The 10,872-nt window shown below is 36.3% G+C and overlaps 1 protein-coding gene across 2 annotated transcripts; it reads left to right on the forward strand.

Moving 5' to 3' along the window:
- The first annotated feature begins 365 nt into the window (after positions 1 to 365).
- ptgis (prostaglandin I2 (prostacyclin) synthase) lies at positions 366 to 10,075 on the forward strand. 2 transcript variants are annotated; one of them, XM_053497769.1, is made up of 10 exons: positions 366 to 530; positions 795 to 918; positions 1,479 to 1,654; positions 2,663 to 2,803; positions 3,111 to 3,235; positions 3,434 to 3,612; positions 6,322 to 6,457; positions 6,658 to 6,839; positions 9,294 to 9,445; positions 9,565 to 10,075. In XM_053497769.1, exons 1-10 carry the CDS (start codon positions 457 to 459, stop codon positions 9,707 to 9,709), a joined length of 1,434 nt encoding a protein of 477 aa, XP_053353744.1. In that variant the 5' UTR covers positions 366 to 456; the 3' UTR covers positions 9,710 to 10,075. The 2 variants fall into 2 exon arrangements, with proteins under 2 accessions (XP_053353744.1, XP_053353745.1); XM_053497770.1 differs by lacking the exons at positions 9,294 to 9,445; positions 9,565 to 10,075 and adding an exon at positions 8,720 to 9,286.
- Positions 10,076 to 10,872: the final 797 nt, after the last annotated feature.

The raw sequence follows: 10,872 nt of genomic DNA on the forward strand, positions 1-10,872 counted from the left end.
AGAGGATTGGTTTTGTAATTTTTAAGATATGAAATGTACCCCAAGACTCTGATGAAAACCGGCAAAAAAAAAAAAAAAAAAAAAAACTCCGAACTCTAAGGCAAAAATTCTAAGGCAAAAACTCTAGGGCAAAAATAAAGATCTTGGTTTATATCTGCCAATTGTGCAGTTTAGTATTATTGGATGACTATGACCATTGCGATTTTAAAATACTGAGTTTTACCTCACGAACTTTAATAGTTCCTTTCAATGTGTCATCTCCCAGTCACTGTTAGCACGCAGAGCGACCTGTTACTGAAAGCCCCGCCCATTTCCACGGTTTCGTTCCATGTTGCGTAATCGTGAGTGACGTGAGCAGAGTTGAGACAGTCCGCTGTTTAAATGCAGCCGTATGCTTGTATGCATACATTCTAACTCTGCTCAAAGAAAACGACACGGTGTGAGGAGACGTACAGGATGATTTGGACACTGGTACCGGTGCTAATCGGAGTCTTGTCCGCAGTGCTTTTACTCTACAATAGACGCACAAGGTGAGTTCAGGTTACTTAAAGAGTTCCCACTACACAGAGCTGTCCTGTACATCCTACTGCCGCTTATTATTTACCAAGATGCAGATTTGCTTGAGCATAAAGTGTGTGGCGCAATATTTTGTAATGATAGTGAAGAACATTGAAACTTAGGTAACTTTCACGTTTATTTAATCTGCAGACCAGTCACAGAAAAAGCAATAATAATAATAATAATTCTGTTTGTTTTTTTTTGTTGTTGTTTGTTTGTTTTGTTTTGTTTTTAAGGAGAATAAATGAACCGCCGCTGGATAAAGGCAGAATTCCTTGGCTTGGTCATGCTCTTGATTTTGGGAAAGATGCAGCAAAGTTTTTAAAACAGATGAAAGATAAGCACGGAGACATATTTACAGTAAGGAGTTTGTTTATTAGTTATGCTCTAAAAGTCTAGGGTATCTGCTGACATTTCCTCTGGTGTTCATGTTTAAACAATCCACTGCAACTGCTTCAATTTATTTTTCTATATGTGAATGAATCTATAACAACATATATGTAAACATAGTACATAAATACTGTAACTCATAGCATAGTCTAGTTTAAGTGCAAATGGAGCACTGCTGCAGAAGACTTCACTAACTTATACACTTAAATTCTATGAGAAAGCTTTCTGTTTACAGAAACTTATCTTCTTACATCTTAGCCTTAACCAACTTTTCAGGTTTTTTCCCCCTAGTTAATGTCTCATTGCTGTAGAGTTTTTGTGGGATGATCGTCACAAGATTCATGTTAGTCAGCGTGACAGCTGCATTGCCAGGAGATGACATAATGCAATTTCTGACACAGGGAACAGTGAAACAAACAAAAAAAAAGGAGCATGCTGAGTTACTCAATGTGTCACAATTTCGATGTATTACTTAAGAAATATTTTGCACTGAAAGTTTCAACAGCTTACTGTTATAATTTGATCTACAGGTGTGTGTGGCTGGTAATTATGTGACAGTCCTCTTGGATTCCAATTGCTATGATGATGTGCTCAAAGACTCCCAGTCCCTAAGTCTGACTCGTTATAGTCAACTTTTAATGGAGAGAATCTTCAACCTTCAGTTGCCTAATCATGACCCAGTCTCTGAGAGAAAAAGAGTGGACAAGTAGGTGTTTGAGACTTGATGTGATTAAGCAGTCCCCAATGAATTTTATATTTACTGCTTATAATCTTAAGGAAACACTTATAGTTTGACTTTAACACCACCCATATGTGTACTAGTGTATATATATATATATTTTTTTATCTTAAAAAAGGAATTTTTATCTTAAAAAACTGCACAAATCTGTGTCTAAAACTCCTGGTTTTAAGCAATGAGTTTTTACTCCAAATATCGACTGTTTGTTTTATTACTCTTTATTGCTCTTAATTGCTCTTTATAGAAGTTTCTTTTATGTGGAAATGTTTTCAAACCATCTTTTGCTTATGCAGTATTATGGTATGTGCCCAAGACTTTTGCACAGTACTATACGTTAAATAGTTGTTAGGTTTAATGAGCTTGCTGAAGAATGAGTTCTTCTGGTAACTTTGTCACACTTGCTTCTTTTCTATTTTTATGCAAACCCCAGGAGCGTACATTAGGTTTTTTGTTTCAATCTGAAAACTTTTTTGTTTCAGTCTGTCTTCTTTTTTGTTTCCATCTGTCTTCTACTACTGTATATATTTTTTTCTTTACAGCCATGCAAATATTCCCCTGTAATGTTATTTATTTATAAACTTTTAAGTTATACTATATATGAAAATACTGAATGATTTTGTACATAATTAGGCAGACATGATAAACATATATACCAAATTGGTACAGCATATAATATGGTGCCTAAAACCTTTGCACAGTACTGTGTATATCAAATATATATATATATATATATATATATATATATATATATATGAGACGTGTTCAAGTAAAACTGGGAACTATATGGTGTTCCCTTTATTTTCTGAGCAGCATCTTTATACCTAACCCATCTCAATAATATTTATCAGGTCTCCAGTGTTTTGTAGACCTGATACATATTACAGCAGCTTGTAGCACCTTCAATCTTTGCCAACCTTGCAATATCTGTATCAAGTACTGGGTTATAATAATGTTTCTTTTTATGTATGCTTTTAGATACTTTAGAGACAATCTGTCTCAACTCTCCACCTCAATGCAGAACAGCCTTCAATTCCTCATGGCATCAGTAAATACGCAGAACCCAAAAGACTGGAAAAAAGACAGACTTTTTGACTTCTGTTACAGCTTGCTCTTCAAGTATGTCAGCATGTACAGTATTATGCAATCAAGATAAAAGTGTGAGAACCTAAATATTCTGCCAACACACATTACAGCAATTGAGCCACACACACTCATACCTGCAGAATCCCTGAGTGTTAACATAAAAATTTGTTGGGCGTGTCTTGGCTGTCTTACACATTTTAGGTCAGCTATTTTAGGTCATCAGACCATTGTGGATGAGTACTGCTTTAGTGACAATAGCAACCAATTCTTTGTGAAACTGCTTATTAAAGTAATCTAACTTTTTATGTTTTGATCTACCTTTCTTGTTCTCTCTCTTTAGGGCGGGATATAATACTATTTTTAGCCCAGAGAGTAATGACAGTGCTGAATTCAGTGAGGTTTATGAAGAGTTTCGGCGATTTGACAAGGTTTTACCTAAACTGGCACGAACTTCTGCAAATAAAGGTATTTTAAATATAAAATAAAATAATTTGTCATTCACATAATTATAAAAAGCGAGAAAAAGTTAGATAAAACCTGTGCCTTTTGTTAAACATGATGTGCTAGACTTCAAATAAATATTTTTGTGTATATATGTGTGTGTGTGTGTGTGTGTGTGTGTGTGTGTGTGTGTGTGCATGCGTGTGTGTGCATGCATGTTAGATGAGATTAAGGTTGCCAGCTTAGCACGAAAGCAGCTGTGGGAACTGTTGCGTACAAACTTTAACACGGCAACAGTGGCCCTGTCATGGATTCAGACCTTCTTAAAGCACCTAGAAGAACAGGGCTTGGATTCTGAGACCCAGCAGCGAGCCATGCTTCTCCAGCTGTGGGTTACACAGGTAAGCAGAATTAATGTGGTGTTTCTCACATGTACAGATACACAATTACATATGAATACATGACCGAATAAAAACAAGGTAAATTAAACAGAAAAAATGAGTGGGAAAATTCCAGGCTTAATTTGCCCAAGCATGTCTGTGCATATGTGTGTGTGTGTGTGTGTGTGTGTGATAGTGAGAGAGAGAGAGATAGAGAGAGATAGAGAACAAACAAGCAAGAAAGCAAGAATGTGATATGGTTTGCGATTGTTCCACAAGACGAGCAAAGATTTTTAATACATTTTGACTTGAAAAACTAAAAAGTCTTGGTTTACGAGTACCGAGTATCATGTATCACGCATGCGCTTCTTGTTTTGACTCAGAGTGTCACGTGATCACAACTGAGCCAATGGTTTTTCTCTCTTTTGCGCATGTAAAGCAAAGGAAAGTCTCATTAGAGAAGTTAAACGTCCATTTTTCCCCTCTCTGCCACGATTCTTTTCAAAGGTAAAGTGCAGTTTCAATTGTTTGTTGGGTGAGCAGTGATTCCATAATTAATCGCTCATACGAGTGTGATTAGTGATTAGTGATTTTCAGACAAAACAGTCTTTCTGTTAATGTGTGTGTGTGTGTGTATGTGAAATTCAAATAAGAGAGGAGAAACTGTGTAAGATGAGAAGGGGGGGGGGCTGATTCCTTCTCTTACTTCACATACACATACACACACAGCGCATAAATGGAAACACTTCTCTGTCTGGATTTATTTTTACTTTTTTAAAAATTAAGGTTGTTGCATGTTAATTTGTTTTATTTGTACTTTTTTTGGGCTGTGGAACGAATAATTTAAGTTTCCATTATTTCTTATGGGAAAATCTGCTTTGATTTGAAATTTGAGCCCACTTCCCAAACGAATTATGTTCGGAATCCAAGGTTCCACTGTATTTAACTTCAGACTTAAAAAACAACGAAATTATGAACATTGAAAAGTATGGCAGCACGTTGACTTTGTGGTTAGTTCTGTCGCCTAGCACCCCCAGGGTCCGGGTTAGATTTCCGTCTTGGTTTCTGTATGCATGGTTTTGCATATTTACCCTGTACTTTGTGGGTTTCCTCAGGTTACTCTGGTTTCCTCCCACAGTTCAAAGACATATGGATTAGGCTAATTTTCAGTCCTTCAGGAGTCCTACCACAGTCGTAAAAAAAAAATGCTAATAAAAACCATGGTTACCATTGGTCTTCAAAGTCCCTAGATGGACTACAGAGGTTCTCAGATGGATGGATATAATGAAAAGTACTGTATATCTGACTTGATACTCCCCAAATCACATAACAGTCAACATCAAATGTATCGATGATGTAGATACAAAAACAGATATTACTCAATTAGATTTTAAAGCATTTTATTCTTCATATAAAAAATATTGGAAGGAATAAATATCACATACAATATTTAAAGTTTTCCTCTAGAGGAAAAACTATATATGTTTTATTTTACCTGAGAATTCATTGTCTTTGGAATTTTAAACATTCAAATTTCCTTTTTTTCTTTCATTTTTTCTTCTTTTACATTCATGGAATATTCCCTTCCCTCTCACACTCCCTGTAAATACTTAGACTCAAACTTGGTCAACTAAAGCGTTCAATAAGATTATAAGCCAAACAGCACAAAAATGGCTAAACATGACAGTAAGAGGCTTGATGCTGTTTTTCTCTCAAGGGCAGTTGACACAAAGTATCAATTGCATGGTTACTTATAATTGTATTTTGTCTTGTGTTATGTAGATTAACTAGCCAACTTTCGTGTCTACCTTCTAGCTCAGTTCACTTGCTGACCTTGTAGTTCTGTAATTTTTTTCTTGAGGTTTAATCTATCAAAAGAATCTCCCAGGCACAAAGATTCAAATAAATTTGCATATTTTGTTAGTCACTAACACTGCCAGGTCACCTGTGGTTGTAGTAACTGATGGTTGTAAATAGACCTATTGATATTTTTTATAACTGCCGGTCCTCTGCCTGTACACAGAACAGATTGTGCTGAAACCTATATAAAACTAGCAATGTATATCAGTATGTGTGAGTTTAGTAGAAAGAGAACTGCATTCTTGGAAACCACTTTATCTTTGAACTTTGTGTTAGTGTAGAGTCGCATTATACATATATAAATAGATATTATTTTCTTGTGGTTGACACATGCAGATATATCAGAGTTGACATATACATCGTTCACAGATTATGCATGTTGATAATCAAAAGCAAGGTAACCATTTCCGGTGAGACTGATATCAGTTTTAAGTAACATGGGAGCATTTAAATTTACACAGTGTAATGTCAAACTTATTAAGACTATTTGTTTAAATTACAAACATTCAATAAATTTTTTATGAATTTTATGACATCCAGTTATCTGAAGTCTCTTCTTCCACAGCACTGGGTCTGATTTAAATTCAGCTTTTGGTCCACTTTAGTTCACTCCAATGTTGGACATAAATATGTAAACAAATTTTAATTAAGTTAAAATTTGTAGAAAAATTACAGCTGTGCTCAGAGTAATATGATTTGTGACATAATTCTAATAGCAGGCTATCATACATGACCTTATGTTTGTGACAACACTGAATGTTGCAAGAGGAATTATTTCAAGTTCATAAAGTTGAGGAACTGGCATTGTTTACAGGAAAACCAGATAGTGTATATATGAACTTTATATTAAATGTGTGTGTGTATGTGTAGGGTAACGCCGGTCCTGCAGCATTCTGGTTGCTGGGCTTCTTGCTCACTCACCCAGAGGCTCTAAAAGCAGTGAAAGAGGAGCTGAGCCCCCTACAGCACCTCCCCCTGGACAAAATAGAGAACACACCAGTGCTTAGTAAGTTTAAGAGGTGGGACATTTACCCACATAGAAAAAAATGGTTCTGTACCTTTCAAGGAACTTGCACAAGCAATTTTTGAGGCTGTGCTTTTTATATTACGGAAGGAGAATACAAAAAAAAAAAACATTATTTAAACGGATTATATTAAATTATTATATGATGCCTTTATAACAGGATATTTTGTTTGTCATTACAGACAGTGTTCTGATGGAGACGTTGCGCCTCAGAGCAGCTGCCCTTATCACCAGAGATGTGATGAGGGACAAGACGGTTAAATTAAGCAACGGCCAAGATTATGTTCTACGTCATGGAGATCGCCTCTGTATCTTCCCTTTCATCAGTCCACAAATGGATCCTCAAATCCATGATGAGCCAGAGGTAAGCTCAACATCCTTATCTTCACATTTTTTTCTGTTCTCTGAGCTGTTTGAACAAGTTTAACTGTTTAGCTGTTGAATTTGTTCTGTAGGCTTAACCTCAGATATATTTATCAGTATAGTTTTTCAGATGTCATTGAAAAAATAAATATGCCCGTTTATTATCCACAAGGCATAAAATTCAACAAGATTGAATTAGAGACTCCTTTTGTCTTTTTGTATGTTGTGTTCAACACCAGGGTGATGTAATATGACACAACATTCAGCTGAACTGAGATATAAATGTAGTATAACAAATATTAGGACAGATTCAGCATTAGCAGTGGTACAGACCATTTATTTCAATAATACTCCCCATAACATCATTTTCAATTCCTAAAGGACATGTTAATGCAATTTTAGTCGGACTTTTTAAGCTATATTTAGGTAACTACACAGTGATTTAACATTTTTTTGAATGTCTTTGACCTAAAGATGAGGGGTACACAGGACTAAAGGACAAAAAGGACATCAGACTATGGAAATAGATGTCATATAACAAATGTGCTATACAGTACGATCTGATGAACACTTTTGTGATATTTATATTAAAATAGAATGTTTGTGAGAAAACATGCATGGTTGTGTGTCTGTAAATGATAATTCTGTAAAGCCCTCAGTTCCTATGGCCACAAAATGAAAATATGCAGATTATTTAAAGTAGATGCAATATAGTTCTAATTACAGAAATCACATTGTCAGACTTTTTTAACAATTTATTTGTAAATTACTGTGTCAAATAAGTATTTGATCACTTGCTTATCAGCCAGATTTCTGACCCTCAAAGACCAGTTATTTTGCTTTTAAATAGTACAGCTACAATTTGCTCATAATTCTAAATTAGTAGCACCTGTTTGAGGTCGTTAGCTGTCATAAAGACACCTGTGCACCCCACAATCAGCCAAAGTCTAAGTAGATACATGGGGTATCAATGATGCTAAAAATGGTGAAAAATCAGCCCAGAACTACATGGGAGGAGCTGGTCAATGCCGTGAAGAGAGCTGGGACCATCGTTTCCAAGGCTACTATTAGTAATACACTAAGACGTCATGGTTTAAAATCTTACATCGCACAGAAGATTCCCCTGCTTAAGTCAGCCCATGTCCAGGCCTATCTGAAGTCTGCCAGGGACCATCTGGATGATCCAGAGGAGTCATGGGAGAAAGTCCTAAGGTCAGATGAGACCAAAGTAGAACTTTTTGGTCTTAACTCCATTCACTGTGTTTGTAGGAAGAAGAATAATGAGTATCATTCCAATAATACCATATCTACAGTGAAGCATGGGGCTGGAATCATCATGGTCTGGGGTGTTTTTCTGCACAGGGGACAGGACGAATGCACTGTTTTAAGGAGAGGATGAACGGGGCTATGTATTGTGACATATTGGGCAAAAACCTCCTACCCTCTGTCAGAGTATTAAAGATGGGTCGTGGCTGGGTCTTTCAACATGACAATGACCCAAAGCACAAAGCCAGGAAAACCTAGGAGTGGCTCCGTAAGAAGCATATCAAGGTTCTGGAGTGGCCAAGCCAGTCTCCAGACCTAAATCCCATAGAAAATCTTTGGGGGCAGCTGAAACTTCGTGTTGCTCAGCGACAGCCCTGAAACCTGACAGATCTGGAGAAGATCTGTATGGAGGAGTGAGCCAAAATCTCTCCTGCAGTGTGTGTAAACCTGGTGAAGAACTACAGGAACCCTTTGACCTCTGTAATTGTTAACAAGCTTTTGTAGCAAATATTAAAATTTTTTTGACTCAAGTGATCAAATACTTATTTGATACAATAATTCACAAATAAATTGTTAAAAAATCATACAATGTGATTTCCGGATTTTTCTTTTTAGATTCTGTCTCTTACAGTGGAAATGCACCTATGCTGAAAATTGTAGACCCCTCCATGATTTCTAAGTAAGAGAACTTGCAAAATCACAGAGTGATCAAATACTTATGACCTCACTGTATGTATATGTGACAAAATGACTTAAAGAGAGGTCTAGGATCAACCCAGAGCTTATTCATGGGAAAAAGGAAACAAGAGAGAACAGTACTTGGCAGCAGGGCAACTTTCTTAACAAAGAAGACATTTTGGCAGGCCATTAGCTGCTATAAGTGCTGAATTTGCACACTTCAGCAGTTTATAGTCTCATTTTACATGACATATTTGATCACTGTACTTCCTACTGTTCAATATAGAGTATATGATATTAGATGATTTAGTAATATAATACCAAGTGACATGGATTTATTTAAACATTCCCAAAGACCAAATAAAATTTGCCATAATGATTCTGCTATGTTATGACTAACATAGTGAATATCAAGAGTCTGTTTATGATGGTCACTTTGAGATTATTACATTAGAACAGACAGATGCCTTCTAAAGATCTAGGTTTAAGTCTGTGTTGTTGGTTCTTTCAGAAGTTCAAGTTTGACCGCTTCCTTAATTCTGATGGAACAGAGAAGAACATGTTTTATAAGGAGGGACTACGGATGAATTATGGTACTATGCCATGGGGAGCAGGGAGCAATTTGTGTCCTGGACGTGATTTTGCAGTTTGTGCTTTAAAAAGGTGTGTTAACTGAGTACAATCAAACCATGGACTTTTTTAACATACTGTACTGTTTATCAAAATGAAAACGATATATGTTTTACTTGATTGCTATTAATTTTTTCACCTACTTCTTTTAGGTTTGTGCTTATGATTTTGACCCAGTTCGACCTGGAGCTGTTTGATTCGAATGCATGCATGCCACCAGTGGATGCCAGCCATTATGGGTTTGGGATGCTTCAACCAGAAGGGGATTTGGAAATCCGCTATAAGTTAAAAAAATAATTACATAATGTAAAAGTAAAGTTAATATAGTTTTAAAATAAGTGGCTTCATTGTATATAGGCAGCTGCTATAATTTGTTCTTATTGCTTTTTGTACAGATTTTGCATACACCTGTAATTTTTTTTTAAATAAAACAGGTCAAAAAATGTAATATTTGTACAGTTTTTAAAATGCTACCCTGCTGACAGTGGTCTGTGCTTTTTGATAGATTTTTGTTTTGTGTAATGAGAGTTGCTGTGTTAACTGTAACTGAGTACAGTTTTCCTATGCTCTCCTTCAGCATGCATTTTTCCAATGTTTTTCAACTTGAACCCAAAAACCTTTGCCTGAGTATATGTTAAAAGCAGCAATTTAGGGTAAAGTGAGCTGGTAAACAAAAAAGAAACAAAATGAAAACAAATACAGTCCTCCTATGTTTTTTTAAGCTAAGCCAGGGTGTTTTTTGTTGTTGTTTGTCTGTTTGTTGCAAAAATGCAAATGTGAATATGTGCAAATGTAAAGATGCATGGAAAATGTATTAGACTTTCTTACAAATAGAGGCATAAGGTACAACTTGTACCCTCTAATGTTTTTTCTTATTACAGAGCTTTTCGCTAGGAACACTTCAGTTTTATTTCTTTTTTCAATACCTTAGCTGATTTTTTTTTCTTCTTAGAAAGGGATGTACATTATCACAAAACGTGTAATAAAACGAACATTGCAACATTTAAATCCTAGTTTAATACGCAAAGATGGGTTGCATTTTGAGCAGTTGTGTTCTGTGCCAACCGAGAAACTCACCTGTAAAGTATAAGCACCTGATGAACACCCACAGAGTGCATGAACACTGGAGCTGTGTCTGAATTTAGCACTGTGGCATTCATTCACCTCCCGTACGCATTCGTTTAATAATATGTTATTCACTGAGCAAAATATCAACAGTGCTTTTCACCCCAGAAATGGACGAGCAAGTGCAGCGATGCTGTTCGCCATTTTGCCCGAGGTCAGTGGGCCGTGGCGCAGGAGGGAGGAAGACTCCGGCTCTGCAGGACACTAAAGGGTTAATCCAAGATCCAGCCTTCCGCACGCTAAAACCCGCTGCCGCGAAATCAGATACACAGATTTACCACTGGACTTGTTGATTTATTTTTCTTCCTACGAAAAACACCGGCGATTTGTAGAGA

The sequence above is a fragment of the Clarias gariepinus genome, chromosome 6 (genome assembly GCF_024256425.1).
Source record: "Clarias gariepinus isolate MV-2021 ecotype Netherlands chromosome 6, CGAR_prim_01v2, whole genome shotgun sequence".
Taxonomy (NCBI): domain Eukaryota; kingdom Metazoa; phylum Chordata; class Actinopteri; order Siluriformes; family Clariidae; genus Clarias; species Clarias gariepinus.

What these genes read in the sequence shown, in the direction of transcription:
- ptgis (XM_053497769.1), top strand. Translation starts at nt 457, where the DNA reads ATGATTTGGACACTGGTACCGGTGCTAATCGGAGTCTTGTCCGCAGTG. An exon ending in CTCTACAATAGACGCACAAG is followed by an intron (nt 531 to 794) that starts GTGAGTTCAGGT and finishes TTTGTTTTTAAG; the next exon opens with GAGAATAAATGAACCGCCGC. An exon ending in GAGAGAAAAAGAGTGGACAA is followed by an intron (nt 1,655 to 2,662) that starts GTAGGTGTTTGA and finishes GTATGCTTTTAG; the next exon opens with ATACTTTAGAGACAATCTGT.